Consider the following 21,935-nt stretch of genomic DNA (forward strand, 5'->3'; position numbering starts at 1 on the left):
ACAAAGACGCAGGAGGAGGAAAAACGCAAGGTAATACAAAAGGGAAGAGGGAAAAAAGAAAAATACACGCTAACACAAAATATAATAATAGAATTATTATATACCAAACTAATTACGTATACATACGAGGTTAAGGCATTTAATTGTAACTGATGAATAATTAATTATTGATGAAGAATAAGGGGGAAAAAAACATGCAAAACAAAATGAGAATAAGAGAAGTGTTAAGTGCGCGTGGTTTCGAATATAAGTGCCCGCGAGTTACCAGTCAAATTCCGAAATAACCAAAACAAAAGAAGATTTTAAAAATCATGCAACAGCAGCCAGAGAAAAAACCATACCCAAAGCGTAACAACGGAATAAAAAATAAATAAATAAATAAATAAATAATAACGAGGTGACGAGCTGAGAGGCGAGACAGTAGCGATAGAGACACACACCACAGACAGAAATGGCGGTCGTTATGATTACGAATACAAAAATAATGGAGGCGAAGAGACCCAAGAAAATAATAAAACTAAGAGAGAAACCGCAGCGAGAAAGAAGAAAATACAAAAATCACAAAAAAACAGGAAGGATGAGAAACGTGTGAGAGAGCGGAGCGGGGAGTGGTGAGGGATGGGGGGGGGGGGGGTAAATTAAAATAAATAAATTGAAAGCGTGCAGCAAGCAGCAGCAGCAGTGGTTATTGTTATCGAGGTATAATATGTGTTCGTTTAGACATGATATACATAAAAATAGATATTGCATTAAATAGTAGTAATGCCGGGGGTAAAAGGGTGGGGATCGCCGATACGGATACGAGGAAGGAGTGGGGAGGAGTGCGCGTGAGCGTGTGGCCACGCGCGTGTCCCTCGTACGAGTGCGTGTGTTTTGTTGTTGGCGCGCATGCGCGAGCGAGAGCACCAGAGTTTCGAGGCTGCCTGTGCGCACGTATGCGTCTTGCGTGTACGGTTGTGTGTATGTGTGTAAATGCGGGCGAGCGCGCGCACGCGTGCCCGTTCCCGAGCGCTATTGGACGTTGAGATATTATAAATAAAAGCGCGGGAAAAAAAAGAAAAACATAATAATGCTCATGCGCGTACGATTCGCGTGCGAAAAACAACCAAAAAAGAAAAAAGAAGATCATGAAACATCGGCAACCAATTAAATAATGGGAAAAAAAAAAACCACGAGAAAACATTTAAATATACAACAAAAACCATGTAGATCCTAACACACCCACAGACAGACACAGACACACACACACACACACGCGAACACACACACACACACACACGAGAACACGGACGAGTATCGCCGGAAAATATAAATAAATGAATAACAAAAATAATTATTGAAAAAGAAGAAAAAAAAGACAAAAAAAAACAATCGGCGTATTTATTCAATTTGTAAACGAATTTCGTATTTTACGAATTTACGTATGCGAGGATACGGCGCAGGGGAGGGGGCGGGGGTGGGGGAGGGCGTGGCGTGTCGCCAGAACAAAATGAAAACGAAACGAGAAAAAACAAATGAGGAATGAAAAAGTGAATATGAAAAAAAATCATAAAATATATATATGAAAGAAAAATATATATGTTGGAAATATGAATTATCGATCGGCTACCTGGCGTGATCAAAACTCACCGCGCCCGTGTGTGTGACCCCCCAAGTGAGATTATTTCTTGTTATTCAATAAAGATATATATATAGTAGATAATAATAACCATTTTTTTACTACGTTTATGGCGATAACGAAGACTATAAGAAAAAAAAATATGAAAAAAAAAAAAAAAAAATAACAAACAATGATGGCGAAAAGAACATAAAAGGTCGGAGGAGTGTACGGTAAGTTGGCAAAAAAATATGATTCGTTTAACATTATTTATTATTATTATTGTTGTTACTATTAACAATGAGTTAATTACGAGTTAATTAGAACTGTCGTCTGAGGTCACAAATTTCGTTGTTTTTTTTTTTCTTCGTTTCTTTCTCAATTTTTGCAATAATCGTGTTAAATATTGTTTCAAGTTTTGCTCACCACGAGCAGGTGGCGCGATTTATAATTCTTATTTCTCATGCGAAAAAAAAACATGGCGCTGTTGGCCATTATTTGCATTTTTGGTGACTGTTTGTTTGTTTGTTGTTTTTTTATTTATTTATTTATTTTTTTCCGTAAAATATATATCGTGTCGCGAGAGAAGTGCGATAAGAAACTTGCGATTGAATAAAAGAGAGAAGAAAAAAGAAAAAATATTGAGAAAAGAATGCGATGACGTTTTGGAAACAATGTGAGAGCAAGATACTTATAAATATATGAATGAATATATATCTATATATATTACGAAGAAGCGCGCGTGCGATGAAAAAGACAGCGAAACATACTGCGTGAACGGAAAATTATAAGAAGAAACAGAAAAAACGAAAAAAAAAAAAAAAAAAAACTACAAGCAACAATGAGCGAATGGAAGAAAAGAAACGAGAAGAAAAAAAAACATTGATAAATAAATAAATAATTGATAATTTGAGAGCAAACTCACGATTGCGATAAAGACGATTTTTTGTAGCGAAATATTATAGTTAAACGTGATACGATTGTTAGTATAGAAAAAGGTGGAAAAATGTGCGGTTATGAAATTTCGATGGAAACAATATAAAAAAGTTGTTTCGTTCACTTGTTTTTTGCCTTCGTTCTCGAACGTTTTCGAAAGGGAGTGCGCGCCAGGGAGCGAAAGAGCGAGCGAGAGAGTGAGAGAGAAAAGAAAAAGCGTGCGAAAACAGCAATTTGTCGTGCTTTTGATTGTAAAGTTTTTTCGTACCCAATGTTTTGCAGTTGTTATTTTTGTTTGAATAAAAAAAACGAAAAAAAAATAAAATAAAATAAAATAAAAAAGAAAACGAAGCTAAAACACTTCGTGAAAAAGATGTGGCACGTGTAGATAAATTTTCTTTGAATCAGCCAACGCAATCGACGAAATCGTCGGAGCTCGTACGCGACCACGGGCAGTTGAGAAGAAATTGTTTGTTGGATTTTCTAAAGTGTTTTGATTCTGGTGAAGACGATTGACAAATAAAAATCGTAACTTATCGACTGTGGAAACAAACGGTTTGTTTATCTCTTGTTTTTGATTAAACAAAATGAATGAAAGTCCAGAAAAAAAAAAAATAAATTTGTGAATGGCGTTAAAGTTACATGGATACGGAGAAGGCGGGGAACGAGTTATAAAAAAAAAAAGAAAGCACACACAACAAACACACGAATATAAAACTCATTTGTATGTTGGTTTAAAATGATTTTTGGCATTAAAAAAATCTGGAAAATGTTATTAGAATTCATAAATTTGGGTAAACGTAATTAGCAGCTTTGAAAGAGGTTGAAAAATATAAAATACGAGGCGAAACGACGAGCGAAAGTACGCTTTGAAAATCTCGAAATCTCGAAGCTTTCGAGCCCCCTCATTGGCCAACGCGCGCGGTTCGACATTTCGATTGTTTCGGCGCGCAATTCAAACGCACATTTAACCTCCAAACGCGATTTGAGCGTTTCGGGCCTCGTAACAAGGCACAAAACAGTGTTTGGCCATTCGGACAGCCATAGAGTGCAGTTAATATAATGAAAAACGAAAAAAAAAAAAGCAAAACAACAGTGTCTATGGGAATGAAAAACTGGTGAAAAATCAACTTGCAAGAAAATATTTATTCACGAATATTCTGACGTGATTTTTTGTTCTTTCGATCTCGAGAATACTTTTTCACAATATTTTACCTTACAAATATCATGGCCCTTTGCCCACTTCCCTGGCCAACGATCCTCTATCACTGCCTCCTTTTTTCCCCGGACCTCCGAGAGAGAAACCAACTCTATACGCACAAATTTCCGGCCACTCACAAACTTAAGTAAAGTTAGGGCCCCGAATTAATTTCCATTTGAAAAATGATTGAAATAATCGTGAAGCATATTCGAGTACGATTCTTCGGTTTCCTTTCGTATCTCGGCACTCCGACGATTTAGTATTCCTCGAACTTCCGAGACGACAGGAGACCGGCGACCGCTGTTTTAAGGTCCGAAGTTGGGCCCCTTTCGGTTCGGGTCCCCCCCGAAGGGCCCCTCGACTCGTCCCCCTTCGGGGCCCGAATCCCAAGAGTCCCAACTCTCGAATCGAGTTCATCCGATTTGCACATTCGAAGATAAGAGCGTGGTCGGTCCCTCAGGCCCAAAGGGGGCCTGACGAGCGGATTTTTCAAGGCGAACCCGTGAGACGCAGTCGCCTCCAAAACAAATGGCTCCTAATGATTGAGTCTCGGGTGTGAGGAGCATCTGCTCGGTTGACTGAAGCTTCGCTCGTGTCGTAGGGCTGCTGAGGCGCGTCCTATGCGAAAATGAGGTCAATGCGAATAGCCCAGGGGGGTTGGAAGCCTGGTGTACGTACGTTGCATCCCGAGGCCCCGCACGCCACAACATCGGAGAACAATTATCGTTATCGAACATCCTCTCGTGCCTCTCTCCTTTGGGGCATCGAGATACACGAGCTACGTCATCAGCAAGCAGCATCAAATCTATACGTGAAGAATCTGTCTGTCTCTCTTTCTCTCTCGCTTTCTCTGCTTCATTCTGGACCCAAGGATTGGGGAAGGGGGTTGGGTTTGGAGGTTGGAAACATTTCTGAAAGCAGCTTTCCCTCCGAGGATCCTCGGGCGGCGAAGGCCGCGAATTTATCGTTGTAGCCGGTACCTTAAGGCGCTTACGCCCTTAAAATTCTCACGTGGATTCACAGGGCGATACAGCACGAAGCAAATATGTGCTTGAGTTATGCACTCGAGTCGATCGATGGGAGGAACGTCTTGCAGGGAGTGTAACACTATCGTAGATCTCCTCTCAGTTAATGCCATTGTGGTCGAGCCTTAAATGCAGAATTGATGGACCCCCGCGATTCTTTGTCCCGAGCGAGTGTTTCATCGGGCGTGTAGATTCGATTGTGCCAAGCCAGACTAGAACGTCGTTCTTCCTCCCTGCAGTGCGATCGTTTTTAGCCTTAAAAAATTATCATTTTTCACGAAAAACAAAACATTTTCAAATCCCCCATTGACACAGACACGAACAAGCGTACAAACGGTTCATTCGAGTCCCTAATTCGGTTGTTGGGAGCGCAAAGCAACCTTAAAGAATCCTAGAGATTCTTAAGGCTGGGCTGCTCCCCAAAGCCAAGGAATCCATAAAAAAGATAGAGGAAAAATAATAGCAGAAAAACAATTATTGTACAGAGTCGAGAGAACAATGAAAAATCAAGTAAAAAAAAAACAAATCAACTCTAAAGTTGAGCGAGCGAGCAAGAGAGAAAGAGAGAGAAACCGATAAGAGGCCAAGAAAAAAAATTAACAAGTAGAACGAGCGAGTAAAAAAAAATTAATTAAACGAAATACCACAAACCCAAACAAAACAAAATGTGACGAAAAAAAAGAAACATTTGTACGAGTATGGCATGCGAGATGTGTCGATGTGTTGTTAAACATTGTCCATACCATAATTGTTACTAAATATATTTATAAGTAATATTACTGCGAGTATTTGCGAGTGTGAAAGTTATTTGGACACGTTTGAGGCGAGTTTGAAGAAGGGGGGTTGAAAAGGAGGATCACAGGAAGTGAGAGAAGGGAGAGGGGAGGGGGGGGGAGCAAGAGATCGATCGAATAAATCGAAATAACAATAAATGGGCCTGGATTGGTTGTGTTAACGTTTATTATGTAAATATATGTATTTATATATGTATATGTATATATATATGTATGTATATGTATATATATATATATATATATATATACATATATTATAAATATATATATGTATACACAGACCCGAGATAATGTATAAAACGTGCATAGAAACAAAAACGTGTACGTATGTATATTGTGCGATATAGCGAGAGCGAGCGAGCGAGCGAGAAGAAAACACGAGAATTAAAAAAGTAGAGAAAAAAAAACACACACACACACACACACACACACGCACGCACACACACACAAACAAACACACAAATCCATAAAAAAACACGATGATCGACAAAAAATTGTGTTAAAATTGGTAGAGGCTTGGCCAACAGTAAAGAACAAACGAACAAACAAACAAACAAACAAAAAACGAAAAACAAAAAATAATCCCCAGAAAAAAAAAAAGAAAGCAAAAACTTCACACACAATATCGTAGTGATGTTATTCATAAGACGAACACACGAACGCGCGTGCAAAGGAAAAAAGAAATAAAAAATAAAAAAAATTAAAAAAAAAAAAACGACGATTCAAAAGGAACAATGAACAGAGGATCCGACCGAACGTACGGCAGAACAAAAAAAACCATATAGTGAGGGTCGAACGAGGAAATTGAAGAAAAAACGAAATGAGAAAAAAATGCAAAAAAGAGAAAAATACAAAAAAAAATTAATAAACAAATTTAAAAAAAAAAAAATGATAAAAATAATAAAAAATCAATGACGAAAACCAAATAAATAAAGTTTTAGTGACATTGAACGATTTTTTTGACACGTTCGTCGGTTCTTATTGATTTTTTACTTTTTTTTGTTTTTTTCCGGAACGTAGGAATTTTGGCGTCTTGACGCCAAACGCGTCAAGGTGAATCGACACCTTCGCAGCGGATGGCATCGGTGGATGAGAATTTTGCTGCCCCAGCTCCGCAAAACGGTCACGAAACCTTCCTCGATTCTTGTGTTGTTTATTTTTTTGACTCCTCGACGCATGGCCCCAAGCCAAAAGGAAAAAAACGGTTGAAGCGACGCTAGGTTGGCACGGGAAAAAGACGCTTTTTTCGTCGTACATTAAAATGCGATTTTTGATCGTTCTGCAATATCGGGACAGAGCTCGCGGCTTTTTCTCAAGCGTATTATTGGTAAACGATTTCGAAAAATCGAAAAATTATCGTACTCTGAAAGAATTCCATTGATTTTTAAAATCGATCGATCCAGTTTTATGGTTTCTCCACTTCCTTCAGTCCCCAAACTCAAATGCGAACTCTTTTTTTCGAATATTTATCGTTTCTTCGTCATCGCAGCTCCAATTTAAAAAAAAATCATCCACAAATTAATAAATAATGGAAAAATAGGTTGTCGCATTTTTTTGGGCAGTTTTGCACGCGAACGAGAACATTGGCGAGGCCGAGGGAGAACGCAGAGGGAGAAAGATCGCGGGAAAACGAAAACCGCTGGGGAAAGGGGTGGGGGCGAAAAGGATAGAGGACGAGAGGGCGTCAGGCAGTACGTATTGATCTCGCCAGTCGCCCTCTCTCTCTCTCCCTCTCGCTTTTCGTCTCTCTTTCTCTCGACGCACAGCTTTCCTACGGAACACACCATCCTGCTCGTTCCTTTCTTATTATTCGGCCTTTTTGTTCTTTCTCCTTTATTTCTTATCTTGGCAAGTTTTTTCCGATTCGGATCGATGCTCTGTATACTGTTAGGGAAAGATATTCGTCTCATTCGTCGAGAAGAAAAAGTGATTTTTCTCAGGCGTGACACCAGACGAGGATTTTGACATTTTGCTATTTATCATCACGATGGAAAAAACAAAATTGGCGAATTTCCATTTCCTCGGAATAATCAACTCGAGTTTAAAGTCGCTGGAAATAATTTTAGTGATAAAAAAACGATTTCGGAGGTCGCCTCATTAGGGCCTTCGACATTTCGTGTGAAGAAACGTTTTTTTTTTTTTTATTTTTTCACCATCCCACTCACGATGCTTTATATAGCATTGGCCAGCTCATATCGCATGTGAGAAAGCAGCTTGTCCCTCTGCGACCTCTCGCGGCAGTTTTACGAACTTTTTACGACTCTGACAATTCGACGGAGATTTTACGATTTCGTTTCTCTCTCGGAGGCCTCCTGCTCCCCTCGACTCCCCGGATCCCCGCACTCTCGTTGAGCTTATTTCAAGCTTTTGCAAATTTTTTTTCCCCTCGATTTGTTCCGCTCGCGAATTTCGTCAGTTTTTTTACGTTTTATGAACCTCCCACGTTTACCACGAGGTTTTCTCGTGGTCAGGACACTCCTCGATGCTCCGGTCGATCTTCGGGCTGCAAAGTCATCTCATCTCGTTAAATGGACGCGAAATAATCCTGTGCCCTTAACAAACAACAATTATTGTCAATTAATAAAAATTTTTATTCGATTTTCGACAATTTTAGCTGCGAAAAATAATTCAAATGAGATTTTTACTCGACCCGATCACTTCCATCGTATTTTCAAGCTGTCAATGTTTTTCCAGCCCCTTATTAAGGCAGGAAATCGCCATCGAGGTTCCTAGCCCCGAACGGACCGCGCGGTTCGATAATATTCTGTACCGCCGATAATTCTGCGGGTTCGGTCTCGCTCCTTCTCCTTTTTCTCGCCCTCTCCCTCGCTCTCTTTCCCACCGAGCGAGATGGGATTTTCTCGCCTTGGCAACGACGTCGTCTCGTCGTCTCGGGGCCGTAAGGCGCCCCTCTGTGTCAACTCCGGTTACTACCCACGAGCCTCGACAAAAAGCCCCCGTTTTTCTCCCCCCTGGCGAGGGAAAAAATTATCCAGAAAGACAGCGGCTCCGGGGAGGCAAAAGATTCCACGTGCAGGAGGCAAAAAACTCCCTCAAGGGAACGAAAAATTGTGCACGCACGAAATACAAAACCGAATAATTCCAGCAACGAATACAAAGCACCATAGAGCTCGGGGGAAAATATTCTTTTCGAAATGGGAATTCGCTGCTCTCTGGGAAAAAACGAACTCTCGGTCTCGCCACACGCGGAGCTTTACTACTCGCGCTTTGTCCCCGAGCGACGAAGAACGAGGGAAAAAGAGAGCGACGGAGAAGCTTTACGCAAAATTCAATTTCACGCACCGCGTCGCTCCCATTTCGCTTGTCTGCCACCCCCTCGAGCCACACACACACACACACACACGAAATTCGAAAAATATCAAATTAGAAAAAGACAAATTTCCGGGGCTCCGCGCGCCGCTCGATTCTCGCCTCGGCTCGAATCCACCTGCTGAAATATCCTTAAACTTTCTACTTTTAGTTCCAACTCAAGTTTCTCCCTCGTTTTAATAACTCGTTGATCCACGAGGAGACTCAAAAGCCAGCGGGAACCTCCTTAAAACTCCCGAGATCGAGACAACCGTGAAAGGTAAGAAAAACACTTTTTTCGACTCCTTTATCGATGGGAACTGCGAGAGCATCAACCAACGCGGGTGGGGGCCTTGCAGACACGAAAGTGAAGATTCCAATTGTGGAACGGAGCTCCAAGTTGTGAGGAACGAATCAAAAGATAAACAAAACTCATAATTAAGGTGTTTTTTCGTCTAATGAAGAAACAGTTAAAATTAAAACTCGAAGATAAGAAACTCGAGAAATAAAAATTGATGTTTCCATGGAAAAATGAAAAAACTCCTTAAAAATCGATGCCGAAAGGGCAGTTTACGAAACATCTTTTTTTGAGTCTCTAGAATACGATTTTTCCATATTTTTTTTCGATTTTCCAAAAGGCACGTTCGTGCACACCTATGCGAGCAACGTCCTGCGAGCTCGCTCTTTCCTCCCGAGAGCACGCCCGTTTAATCTTATTGATCGTTCGGGAAAGCACGCGAGAGAGCTGCGCCCACAAGTAAAATTACACAGTCGCGCCTACTTCGAAGATTCGCGAGAAATGTCCTTCCACATACAAATAAACAGGGCAGAACAAACTTGCCACTTCAATTAGCATCAATTAGGAGCAATTTTCATTATTTTTATGAGCAACAGTTGATTTTTCAATCGAAAAAAACGAATGTTAATTTTTTTTTTTAATATTCTACATTTACGCGCGAATTCCATCCAGAAATTCAAATTCTCGAGAGTCTGAGGAAAATCGAAAAGTTTTCAAACTACAAAAAACAAGCAATGGCAATGATATTTTTTATAAGCAAATGCAAAAAAGTTCAAAATTCCTTAAGAAACTTTCAAAAGTCCCCGTGATTAAGTTTCCCCAGTCAAAACACCTTAAAGGAGGGTCCTGCTTTAAATAGTCAAAAAAATCGATTGTTTTCGGGAATGTTTTTAGAATATACGAAAAAAAACTCACCACATCGAAATTTTTTAGTTTCGAGGATATTTCAAAGTTACAAAAACATTGTTTTAAGGATGCATGGTACAAAAGTCTAAATAATTAGAAATTGATCAAATTTGGTGATAATGTTCTTCAACGTGAAGTGCGAAAACACAATTTTTTTCAAAATTTTCTTCTGTTTAGTTATCGAGTAATTACGCATTAAAGCAGATTTCTTATGCCCGGAAACGCCATGCTTATACACGTCAACTTTAGTAATCAATTACTCGATAACGGTACAGAAGAAAAATCTTAAAAAATTTGTATTGTCAAATTTGGCACTAAAGAATATGTTCACCAAATTTTATAAAATTCTGATCATTTTGAAATTTTTTATGTTTTTAGCATGGTTTAGCATGGCAACATTGTAAGCCTGTGCCAAATATCCTTAATGTGAGAAATACTCATTTGTACACGGTTTATGCTCAAAGTCTGATTGTCGAAGTTTCTTAGCTGCGTACAATGTGGAGATCGTAATTATCGTTTGAAACGAAAATTCCAAATTTTTTTTCATTTTCATACATTTTCTTTCCATACGAACTTATAAAAACCGAAAAAAATTGCAAAATTTTATATTTTTAGGGAATTCGAAAAAAAAGACGTTTCTAAAGGAGAAGAATATGACTTCGACGTGCCGTGAATATAGAATTTCCCATTTTTTTTTCACTTTTATGGGTTCATACGGAAGAGAAACATGAAAATGGAAAAAAATTGGAATTTTTGTTGCACACAATAATTACGGCCCCCCCCCCCCAAATTGTACGCAGTTAAGAAATTTCGACAAAAATGTTTTCCTACTCTTCAAATATCCCTGAAACTACACCGAAAAGTTCGGCATATCGAGTTTTTTGTGTCTATCATGAAAAAATTCTCGAAAACAATCCATTTTTAATTTTCTAAAGCCGGACCTTCCTTGAAACTCCCAAAGGTCTAAATCCCCTGAAAAGTATCAAAAAATCCAAATTCTCTGATATATTTGAGTACCTTTCAGTGAATCTCCCAACACTGAAGAGATTCATTGCATTTGGGCAATGGCCAAGGATCAGTTTCACGTTCCACGAAAATCAAATAGAAAAAAAATCCTATAAAAAGCAAAAAACAAAAACAAATCTCGAATTTTATTATCTTCCAATAAGATAAAGAGTGCTCCATCCTGTTTTAACGATAAGGCGAAAAAAGTAATAAGGGAGTGATCCGTGCCCCCCCCCCCCTCCGCGGGGGGGGGGGGGGGGAGGGAGCAAAATGACAAAGTGTCACGAAAGCATCCTGAAGGATTAACTGGAAAATTAAAGATCACCCTGCTCATAAAATAGAAGGGGTAAAAGTGCTTGGTCGCCAGGGAAGGATAAGGGAAGGCGGAGGAGGGGGGCAGAGGAAATAGTCGAGAAACACTTGGACTCAAAGTCGATAAGCTTGAACGACTTCGTACGCGAGGGCTTTTCGTTCCACTGTCGTGTCTTTGCTTGCTGGTCTCCCTTTTATCGGCTCGTTCATCGCTCGAGACGAGGCTTATCCCCTCCCCTCCCCACCACTTTCCTCAGCCTCGACCCCCTCCTCTTCCTCTTGGAGACACGCGACCAATCGTCGTCCTCTTGACCCCCCACCAAGACGTGCCACGAACGTATAAATACTAGACGCACTCGAGGCGATTTCTTTCACTCCGTCTCCGTGGCCTTTTTCGATATTTCCTGCGATCTTATCTGCACTCGATTCCTCTTTTATTTTCTCTCTCATTCAACCTCATTTTTTTCAAAGCTCCCCCTGCGAGGTTCCACCCTATCGATCTGGAGCCTGCCAATTTTGAATAGTTTTTTACCCCGAATTTTTTTGGGATTTTGCTTCTTGCGCATTGTTTTTTTAGGATTTTAGATAGCGCTTGGTTAATTTCATGATAATTTAAAATTCAATGCTTTTTTATGATAGTTTTGAGTTGATGAGAATGGAATTTTGTATGCTGAGAACAAGAAGTTTTTAATTTCGAATTTTTTAAGAAAACATTTCATTTATCATGAATTGTTTTTGATTCATGAGCATTTGCTTCTTTCATTGAATACAAAAATGAGAGAAAAATTTGAGTGAAAAATGAGAAATTTTAGAATCACTGGAATTCGAGCCCCTGGAGTTCGCGAGTTTAAGTAAATCAATATTTAAATAATAAACAAATCATTTTGGAATCGATTGGATTTTCAACATTCGAAAATACTCATTTGCAGTCATTTTTTAGTATCGTCGCAAGGGATTTTACCCTCGATTCCTGGCCCCCTTACACGAAAATTCTAAACGAGTCAAGCTCCCATTAATCGAGTTGTGGAACTCAAGAATCTAAAAAAAGTTAAAATCCTACGATCGAATTTAGAAGGAAGAAATAAAAAATTTTGAAGTTTTGGAAATTGGGCACCCCCAGAGGAAGTTTCGAGCCACAAATTTATTCGAATTCTCCACAAAAGTCTGGGATAATGCAAACCGAATGCAGAGGGAAAAAATAAAAAAAGAAATAAAAATTGAAAAAAAGAAAAAAATGTAAAAAAAAATGAAAAAAAAGAAAAACGAGAAAAAGAACGAAGCCCTCATTTTTTAGCCATACTTTTCCCTCTTAATGAGAGCGATTCGAGCTTAAAAAATTGCTGCTCCGTAAACCGTAACGAAATTCATATACGTATATAGACAAATCCACAATTACAACTTAACCCCGAATAACTGGCGCGTAAGTTTATTCTTTCGTCTGGTAAAGTGAGTTGGTGCGAGTGAATGATCGTGCTTCGCCTTTTCCTCTTTTTTTTCTTTTTTTTTTTTTTTTTGTTAACAACATCGAAAAAAGAGAACGGCAAACTTTCTTTTGTTCTCGTGCAATTTCGATAAATTGGAGTCTGCAAAAAAGTGTTTCCAGTCATTTTGGTTGGGAATTGGGAAATGCAAGTTTTGGGATCCACTTTGGGATGCTGCTGGACCAAACAATAAATTTTCAACTTTTTTTGAACTCACTGCCCAACAATTTTTGCACGACAATTTTTCTTATTAAAACTACTTTTACCGTTTTATTCTACCCACAAACTTGGGAGATTTGCACAAAAACAATTTTCGATTCTTTAGCCACAAGCAATTGCGGCTGGGTTAAATTAATGAATTTTTTTATAGTTTAATGTTATTCTATCTTCGCTTCAGAACCTTCGAGGCTCAGCGTTGCGAGCTGTAAAAAAATAGTTCATACGCTTTCCTTTTTTTTTCGTTGATTGAAAATTTGCAAATTTTTTCCTACTCAAAATTCATTGCAGTTACATATATTTTTCTACGTTCAATTGTACTCTCGGAAATTGTACTCGCTCTCGCTCTCAACTGTCAATTCCAGCCACTTGGAGTTTCATTCTTCCAGGAACTTCGTGACACTAACAAAATAAGGAAAATTTTTTTCTTTTTAATAGCAAAAATGCTCGTAAAAATAGCGACGTAAGAAAATGCGAAACTCGACAAACTCCTCGATAAATTGTCGTCGAACTTTAAACAGCTTTTTTGACCTTTCGAAACGCTCATTTTTTTCATCATTTTTTTCCCCCAGCTTTCTTGTCATTGATGCTGTTGCTGATGCTGCTCCTGACTCGGCATAATTAGTGACATGTCCATTTTCGGAATCTCACTCGTCGGGATCAACGACGCTTGTTGCGCTCGGTTTGCCTCCTGCTCGCTTGGCAATTTCGCTGTTTGTCGTATGATTCTCAGCAAACCTCGATTACGAACGAGAATATTATGAAATGTCATGGAAAGCATGAAAATTTGTTGTTGAAAATGGTAAAAAGTTTCGAAAAATATTTAAAAAATTGGCAGCGATTACAAAGAAATTGGAGAAATTAGAAGAAAAAAATGTAAAAAATCGTTGAAAATTGAAAAATATAAGAAAAGTGACAGCAAAGATAAAGAAATTTGTAAAAAAATTTGAAAATTTGGCAATATTAAGGTAGAGAAATTCCAAACTCACCAACAGTTTCGCCAGTGGGCACAGTTCCTAAAAGGAAAATAAAAAGTGATAAAAATCTTTGGGTAAAGACGTGAGCGTGACATTTCGAAAATGGTGTTTTTCGGATCGATGAAAAAAATGATTTTCGAAGCCTCGGACGAGAGTGTTGAGGGGAGCTCGAAAACGTGAGATAATAAAATCGACCTACGATCGCCCAACTTACACTCACCGTTGCCAGTGTATTTGCTGAGCTGCTGATAAACTTGTTTCATTCTTTCGATATTCGCGTGCGAACTTTTGCTGTGATTCACCATTGGCAACGAGTAATCACTTCCCACGATGCATTTCGATGCACGCTGCACATTGAGCGGCGCCTTCCATGGCTCGTGTATGAATCTCGTTGGGAAGTTTTTCAAAACGGGCAAATAGCGCCTGCGAATGAAGATTTTTCATTTTTGTTTTTCACAAATTTCATGAAATTGTCAATTTTCGAAATTTTTCCAACTTATTTTCATCCCACGTTCAAATTTCGCTCAAAACACACCTGATGTAATCTCCATTCGGATCGGCCTTCCTGCCGAACCTGACTGGACAGTAGCAGTGAAAAAATTGCTGAAAAAACGAGCTGCACGAGAGCCACATCCACATTCCTGCGTTCACCGACCAATCAGCATCGAGCAGAAGCTCGTCAAAGACCTCGATTGAAAAAGAATAAAAATCCAATAATTTTTCATCCCGCCAAAAGTTTGGTGGGCTCCACTATCAGTCGAAATGAAAAAAGCCAAAAAATTATGAACTTTTCTTTTTTCTTTCTTCAAAATTTCCTCAAAACATCAGAATTTTCAAATTTCCAGGCTGAAGAGACAATAAAAGTTTCGCAAGAATTTCTGCGACGGTTGGCATTGGTCCGATGAAAATTGAAAATAAATTCGATTCTGATCACCTTCATGCCCTCCTCCCAGGAGATCCATAGGTCACCCCTGGTCAAGAAACAAGCGACAGCGTGTCTCGCCAAATGGTGGATCCATCCCTCCTCCCTCAGCTGAGTCATAATAGCATCGATCCATGGAAAGCCCGTTTGGCCCTATTGAACAAGTGATGAACCAAAAAACAATAAAAAGGAGTTCAATGGGATGGCTCCTTAAAAAAGTGTATTATTTGTATCCCCAATGGAAGATTTTATGAAAAAAAACCCCTTAAAAATCGATCATTTTTTGAGCACGTTCGAGTTCGCTCCAGCCCAAAATTCAATCTGATACAGTCCGAATGACCAAACTGCATGACAAATTTTCATGATTTTCAACAATTTAACAACGTGTCACTCGCATTTGCCCATTTTGTAAGCGCCTCCCGATTTTTGTCCCAGGGTATTTGCAAGCAAATTGGATTTCCCTCCATTCGATCGAAGTTTGGATTTTTCGTGGCTGCGCAGTAAAAAAATTCGCGCCATAGTAACTGACCGTGCAACGAGAGCGGTGGACTCGCTTTTTTTATCTGCGAAACGATAAAAAGTCAGAATTACAACCAACGAAAACAATTCGATAGACAGAAAATTCCATTTTTCTCAAAAACCTCTAAATATTGAAGAAAATTTCTTGAATTAGGAATAAATCATTTTTTAAAAAAATTCGGCGATTTTTTTTAAATTTTTGAATATTTCGCCTACTTTTAAAAAATCGAAATATTGAAGAAAATTTCTTAAATTAGGAATAAGCAATTTGAAAATAAATAAAAAAATCGTCACGATTTTTCCTGATTTTTTAAATAATTTTTTTTTTTTTTTTTTTTAATCTTTGAACATTTTGCTTACTTTTTTGTAAAGATCACGTAATTGATAGTAGAAGAGTCTTGTGCTGAGACAGCCGAAGCGCAGATAGGCCGAGAGGCTCGTCTGACTTGGCAATAATGATTGGGGCGTCATTTTCGGTCTGCCAAAACTGGCGACCCATGCCTTCCTCTCGAGATGACGTTCCAGACGTGCCAGAGCTTCACTTTCCCCACCCACCCAAACTGGTGGCTGCAAACCGTAAGTATCGAAGCCTGGCACACAAATATAGAGAAACGTTATTGTCCTCTTTCTATTCATGTGCACGTACGTAATCGACGATTTTATCCGCAATTGTACTCGCAGTATTTATTTTAATCCTGTCACCCCTGAGAGTGCATGCTTTATTTTGCACACTCAATCCTCGGTTTATAATTGATCGTTAAGCACTTTAAACCAGAAGTTTTGCCAAGGATTTCTATTTTCGATTCGTTATTATCTGATTAAATTCATAAAAGTACAGAGAATATGAGAGCTTGTGGTTTTAATGAAATAATTTTGAAAATAAAAATTCGTAAATTGAACTTTTTTTTCTTTTTTATTTTATTCTCAATTTTTTTAGCATTTTCAATATTCGATTCGTTATTATTTCATAAATGAAACGAATTTTTACTCATAAGAGTTAACAGAGGAAATTAAAGTTTGTCATTTTAATGAAATAATTTTGTAAATAAATTTTATACTCACAAAAGTGAAAGAAAATAAGATTTTATAATTTTAATGAAATAATTAAAAAAAGTAAAAATCCGTAAATTCAATTATTTCTATTTTTCATTTTATTATAAATTCTCTTCAAATGTCACTTACTTTTTAAATTCGTAATTTTTATAGTTAGGATTCTTTATTGATTCGAACCCCTTCTAATGAAAATTTCTTTCCAATTTTAACTTTTTCAAATTTCACATTTTTCCCCAGCTAAAAATCTTTCTCCAACCTTTTGTTTTGATGCCAATTTGACTTTTTTTTTCTCACCCAGCTCGTCGAGAGTTGGCACGCCATAAACATCGTCGTGATCATCGCGCAACGGTGTATAAGCGTTTCCTATGGTCGCTTGAGTGACGGTTGGCGCAGGTAATTGTGGGGGGTCCATGCTGGCGACGATATTTTGGAATTGGTGATAAGTTAAGGGGGCAGTGCCGCCGTTTTTCTCGAGTATTCTGAATAATCGAAAGTCGTTTTGTACTCCTGGTTATTTCGGTATTGAAAATTCTAGGGAAAGTAAATTTTGGTAGGTGCTTTATAAAAAAAATTTTTTAAAATAAAAAAAATAAATAAATAAATAAAAAAAATAAATAAAAAAAAATCGAAATTTTGAACGAGGCCGGAAGAGAAGTGAAAAATTCCAATGGCCGAGTTCCAGCTCCTTCGCGTTTGTAATTCAAGATTCTCCTTTTTATCCGCGTTTATATAACGCGAGGAAGAAAATCTCTTAATCCCGTCTCGGCGAGCTTACACGCTCGTGAAAATCCCAGGTGCATCCTCTCCACCGTTATCCACGTCGGGGGAGCGCCCCCTTTTTTTCCACTTTTTATTTTTCACGTCCATAGATATATGCGGATACAATAATCGTTCGGTATCGAGGAGCCTTTTCTTGCGAGGATTTGTCGGGAGATACACGGATTTTGGAGCTTTTTCATAAGGAATATTTGTCCGAACACAGGTGGCAAGATTCGCTGAATCGAGAGCCCTATTTTTATGGGTTTTACTCATTTTTTATGAAGCTCCCTCGAGCGGGGGGATATTGAAAAAGAATTTTTAACGAATTTCATTGATTTTTTGTGAAAACGAAGATTTTGATTGTTTTTTAAAATGCATTTTTTTCGAGGATCGATAAAAAACGATTTTATTTTGAGTCCTTTATTCCTGGAGGGCCCGAATTGTTTTTATTCCATTTTGTGAGATTAATTTTTTCGTTTAATTGAAATTTTAAGGGCGAAGGTTATTGGATTTTCGTAATTACTTACTCGTCCAGTTTGTACAGAGTGTGAGAGACTTTTTGAACCACTGAAATTCCGAGCTCCGTGCAAAGCGTCGATATATTAAAGTCGCGAGCCCGCCCAAACGGCTCAGGATCTTCCTCGAACGTCAGATTCGTTGTGCCCCACTCCTTAAAGAGCTTTGGCAAAGCGTCCGCAGGCTGGCCACGAATTACGAAAAGCCTCGAGTTTAATTTCCGCAAGGATTTGTCAAGATCCTCCAAGCATTGCAGCAAAAATCTCGAAAACACGAAATTTGCCTATTAAATCGAAATTCGACTGGAAAGGAGCCCAAAAATACTCCAAAAATTACTCCGATAACCAAAAATTCTGGAGCTTTCAGCACGAAACTCCAAATTCATTCCCCAACGAGCCCCTACGAAAACTATTTCAAATACGCAGTTAAAAAATCGAAAAATATTTCGAAATTTACTCAATTTTTCATAAAATGATAAAAATTATAAGAAATTTACTGCATCCAACCGAATCGTCACACTTGATAACCCAAAAATTTTGTAGAAACTAGTTACTACGAAAATTATTAAAATTTTTCCAAAGAGTGAAAGAAAATTTCGAAATTCACTCGATTTTGAGATAAATTTCGAAAAAATTCTCCCAAAATGTCTGGAGCGATGCAGAAATTCAAAAAAAATTTTCAACAATGTGTAAATACCTCCACTTGTTGATACCGACACTTTTGCTGCCGGCTGACCAAGGGTCGATGACGAAAACACATCTGAAAGTGGTGGCACCAATGAGGCCTTCTTCCAGGGCTGGATTGTCGTGGAGTCGTAAACCTTTGCGAAACCAGTGCACCGTGTGCTTGCCGGAAGCCCCGGAGGGTGCATTACGGTTTGGCACACGTTCGTCACGTCCATTTGCACCGGTCATATTTTTATTTCGACTCGTACGATATTTTTATTGCTCTCGTGACGACGCTATCATGCTCCCTTTAATTTGAGGCTTTTCCTCAATTTTAATGGTTCCTCGAGGGCTGCTCTAGTTTGGTGCCTCCTTTTTACGCATTTTTTACGACTCGAATCGAGCTGGGCATCATTTTAATATATTCTTCGTAGCCCCGGAGTGGAAATCCATTCCAAAAACTGAAATTTTTGAGCTGGAAAAAAAATCTTTTTAAAATCGATTTTTTTAAATTAAAAGTTCAAATTTTAATTAAGTTTTTATTTTTAATTTATTTATTTTATTCAATTTTTAATGAAAAATCAAAATTTTCATTACAATTTTCTTTGAATCAATTAATTAATTGAACTATTTAAAATAATTAATTTATAATGGAAAATTAAAATTTTCATTAAATTTTTTTAAATTTCATTGAGAGGGTTGGATCAATTATTCGTTGGAATTTGAAATGGTTTTTTTTTCTTTAATTAACAGTTCGAAGCAATTGAAGATAATGGAAAATACTCGATCATTGTGTTGGGCTCTTTCGAGTGATGCTGCATTTTAAGCACGTGGAAAATTGCACTCGTATTCTTTGGTAAGATAAGTTAATGCTGTTTTTTGTAAAGCCACTGGGTAATTTACGAATATCATAAACAATACTTATGTGCTGGGAGTGAAGATGTTAACGCTCACGAGATGAATTCGCAGGGGCGAGGGTCGAGAGAGACCATAAAAAGCAGGAAAAGGGGGAGGCAACGAGAGAAAGCCACAGAGCACCCTCGTGCTTTTTCACCCCTTGCAACTTGGCCGAGCCGGTGGTTATAAAAAACGTGCTTGGAATATTAAAGCTTCCTCTTTGCACTGCCAACGTTTCATTGCAACGTAAATTACGAGGAGAGCGAGGAGTAAAAAAGGCTTTTCAATCGAGGAAATCGACGCTTTTCATATCAACTGATTTTTCAATCTCTTTGAAAAGTTGAGCCCTCGCTAGAAATAACGTGGCTCCATTCCTCGTGCGAATTAAGGGGCTTAATTGGAGTGGATTTTTTAGAGGAGCGTTTCACCTTCAAAATGCCGTTTGACAAAAGCTCCTAGGATTTTTAGTTTTTTTTTTACAGAGTTTCAAAGTTCAATGTTTTATTGATGATCGTCGATGGTTCGGGCACACTTTTCAAACTGCTCTGGAAGTCACAGTTTTCAAAATACTCCAACGAACCTCAGTCCAGTTTTCGAGTCTACTCTTTGGCGATCCCTAGACCTGGTTATCGAGCGAAATCCTCTCACACCGAGCAGAGCTACAACCGTTTGAAGTCAGCTCCGAGTTCAACGAGCCCACGATTCGCGTCTTCGAAAACAAAATTCATTCGACTGCCCAAACAATTTCAAGGGGTGAGCACACACACGTGGAACACTACTTTTGTATCAAATTCGAATAAAGACCCTCGATCAACCCTGAGGCAACTTGCCACCCTCGAAACAAAAATTTTCTCAAAATCCAATCCCTAAAATTTCGAATGAAATTTCCCACCATTTCAATGCTTTCTCACCCTTCCAACTGCCATTTCGACAATTTTTTAACTTAATTATGAAAAATATCAAAATTCCATTTTAAATTATCTAGTATAATTGAAATAATCCAAGGTCTGACCTCAAACTCACCTGATCCACTTAACTCTTTCTCCTCTTATTTCAAGATCGTTCCAATTCGAACAAATCCCTGGACTTGCGCACCACTCGTTGTTTACGTTGATCGTGAAAACTGACGAATGAAAAAAAAAGACGAAGAAAAAGTGTTGAAAATGAGGAATTGTCGGTAGCAGAAAAAATCTGTCACTGAATGAAATTTGAATGAAAAAAAGTGAGTTGAAAAAATAGTCCTTTTGGTTGAAACGTCACGAGTAAAAAGTGCCTGAAAAATCGAGGGAATCGAAAAATTTAAGAGAAAATAAAAAAAATAATATTTTCACGTGCGAACTGGCGAGCTCTCAGGAGATTTAAGCCTTCGTTCTTCCACCTGATGAGCCAATAAACCGTCGACAAAACCGAGCCCCCGAAGGTGGGTCGAAAAAAAACATTGGCAAATTGGCAAGTCGCCAAATAAATAAATTTTAATTTTTCACACTCCAGCCCGAAGTTAACAAAAATTTAGTCGCACCAGGGAATTGTAAAATCCACGTTGTTCGAGGTGGAAAAGCTAATGACAGTGAGAGGAGGCTCGTGTGCATAAGAGGACAGAGACGCGAGGGGAAGACCAGCCGAGAACCACACCGATTGCAACGTGACCCGCGACTCCGAGACCGATTACGATTGGTCACGTTGGTCACGTGATCACTTCAGTCACGTTGCACTCGCCATGGTCTTTCCTACGTACATACAATCACTTTCTATCCTATATACACAATTTTCTTTATCTATATAGATATAAGTTTATTCCCATTTATTCCATATACGTAACGAGAGTGAAAGTACTTTATGTATTTAGTCGACAAAGTATGCCTTTGCTAAAGACAACTGCCTCGAGCCTTCTATAGGTCAAGCGAATTTTTTTCTTCCAAGATATTTCATCCCGTTCTTTCCCATTATTCTTGTTTTTCTCGTCGATTTACATGATTTCGAAAATTCACTCACTTTTTCCATTTAAAATGACATTTTGGGAAAAAATCTCAAATTTTTTGGTCGAAGACGAATTTTCGTGTTTTCGGATGCATTTTTTGCAAATTCACTTGCTTTTTTGACGACCATTGAAATTTTGGGAAAGCGATCACAAATTTCGTGATTTTGAACAAACTTTGCGGTTTTTTAAGCCATTTTTTCGATGTAATCTGACATTTTGGGAAAAAATCTCAAATTTGGTGGTCGGAGACGAATTTTTGTCTTTTTCCATGCCTTTTTTTGTAAATTCACTTGCTTTTTCGGCAAAAACTTAAATTTTGGCAAACTGATCTCAGCTATAATGATTTTGAATAAACTTTGTACGTTTTGAGTTCCAAAATTCACCAACTTTTACGTTAAAAACTGAAATTTTTAGAAAATCATTCCAAAACTCATGATCGCAAAGCAACATTTGAATTCCTCTCGTTACCTTAGTTTCCCAAAACGAGAAAAGAGTGGTTAAAAAATCGAGAAACTCGTAGTATTTCTAGGATTGGAATGTCTAGGATTCGGAGCCCAAAATCTCGATTT

At 38.3% G+C, this 21,935-nt stretch overlaps 1 protein-coding gene across 2 annotated transcripts; it reads right to left on the reverse strand.

The window, feature by feature from the left end:
* Positions 1-13,105: 13,105 nt before the first annotated feature.
* On the reverse strand, positions 13,106-21,862 carry phr6-4 ((6-4)-photolyase). 2 transcript variants are annotated; one of them, XM_043432780.1, is made up of 11 exons: positions 20,412-21,862; positions 18,523-18,966; positions 17,838-18,089; positions 16,846-17,030; positions 15,859-16,088; positions 15,375-15,542; positions 14,992-15,132; positions 14,593-14,744; positions 14,278-14,480; positions 14,070-14,096; positions 13,106-13,818 (listed from the first exon to the last, which is right to left on the reverse strand). In XM_043432780.1, exons 2-11 carry the CDS (start codon positions 18,738-18,740, stop codon positions 13,661-13,663), a joined length of 1,734 nt encoding a protein of 577 aa, XP_043288715.1. In that variant the 5' UTR covers positions 18,741-18,966; positions 20,412-21,862; the 3' UTR covers positions 13,106-13,660. The 2 variants fall into 2 exon arrangements, with proteins under 2 accessions (XP_043288715.1, XP_043288716.1); XM_043432781.1 differs by having other exon boundaries at positions 13,704-13,818; positions 14,272-14,480.
* Between the last annotated feature and the right edge of the window lie 73 nt (positions 21,863-21,935).

Source organism: Venturia canescens, chromosome 11 (assembly GCF_019457755.1).
Source record: "Venturia canescens isolate UGA chromosome 11, ASM1945775v1, whole genome shotgun sequence".
Lineage (NCBI taxonomy): Eukaryota > Metazoa > Arthropoda > Insecta > Hymenoptera > Ichneumonidae > Venturia > Venturia canescens.

Bases quoted from the DNA above. Each gene is read 5' to 3' on its own strand.
- phr6-4 (XM_043432780.1), bottom strand. From the start codon at position 18,740: ATGACCGGTGCAAATGGACGTGACGAACGTGTGCCAAACCGTAATGCA. The intron at 16,089-16,845 runs GTGAGAAAAAAA...TTTGTGTGCCAG, and splicing joins GCCAACTCTCGACGAGCTGG to GCTTCGATACTTACGGTTTG. The intron at 15,543-15,858 runs GTAAGCAAAATG...ATCGTTTCGCAG, and splicing joins TACGTGATCTTTACAAAAAA to ATAAAAAAAGCGAGTCCACC.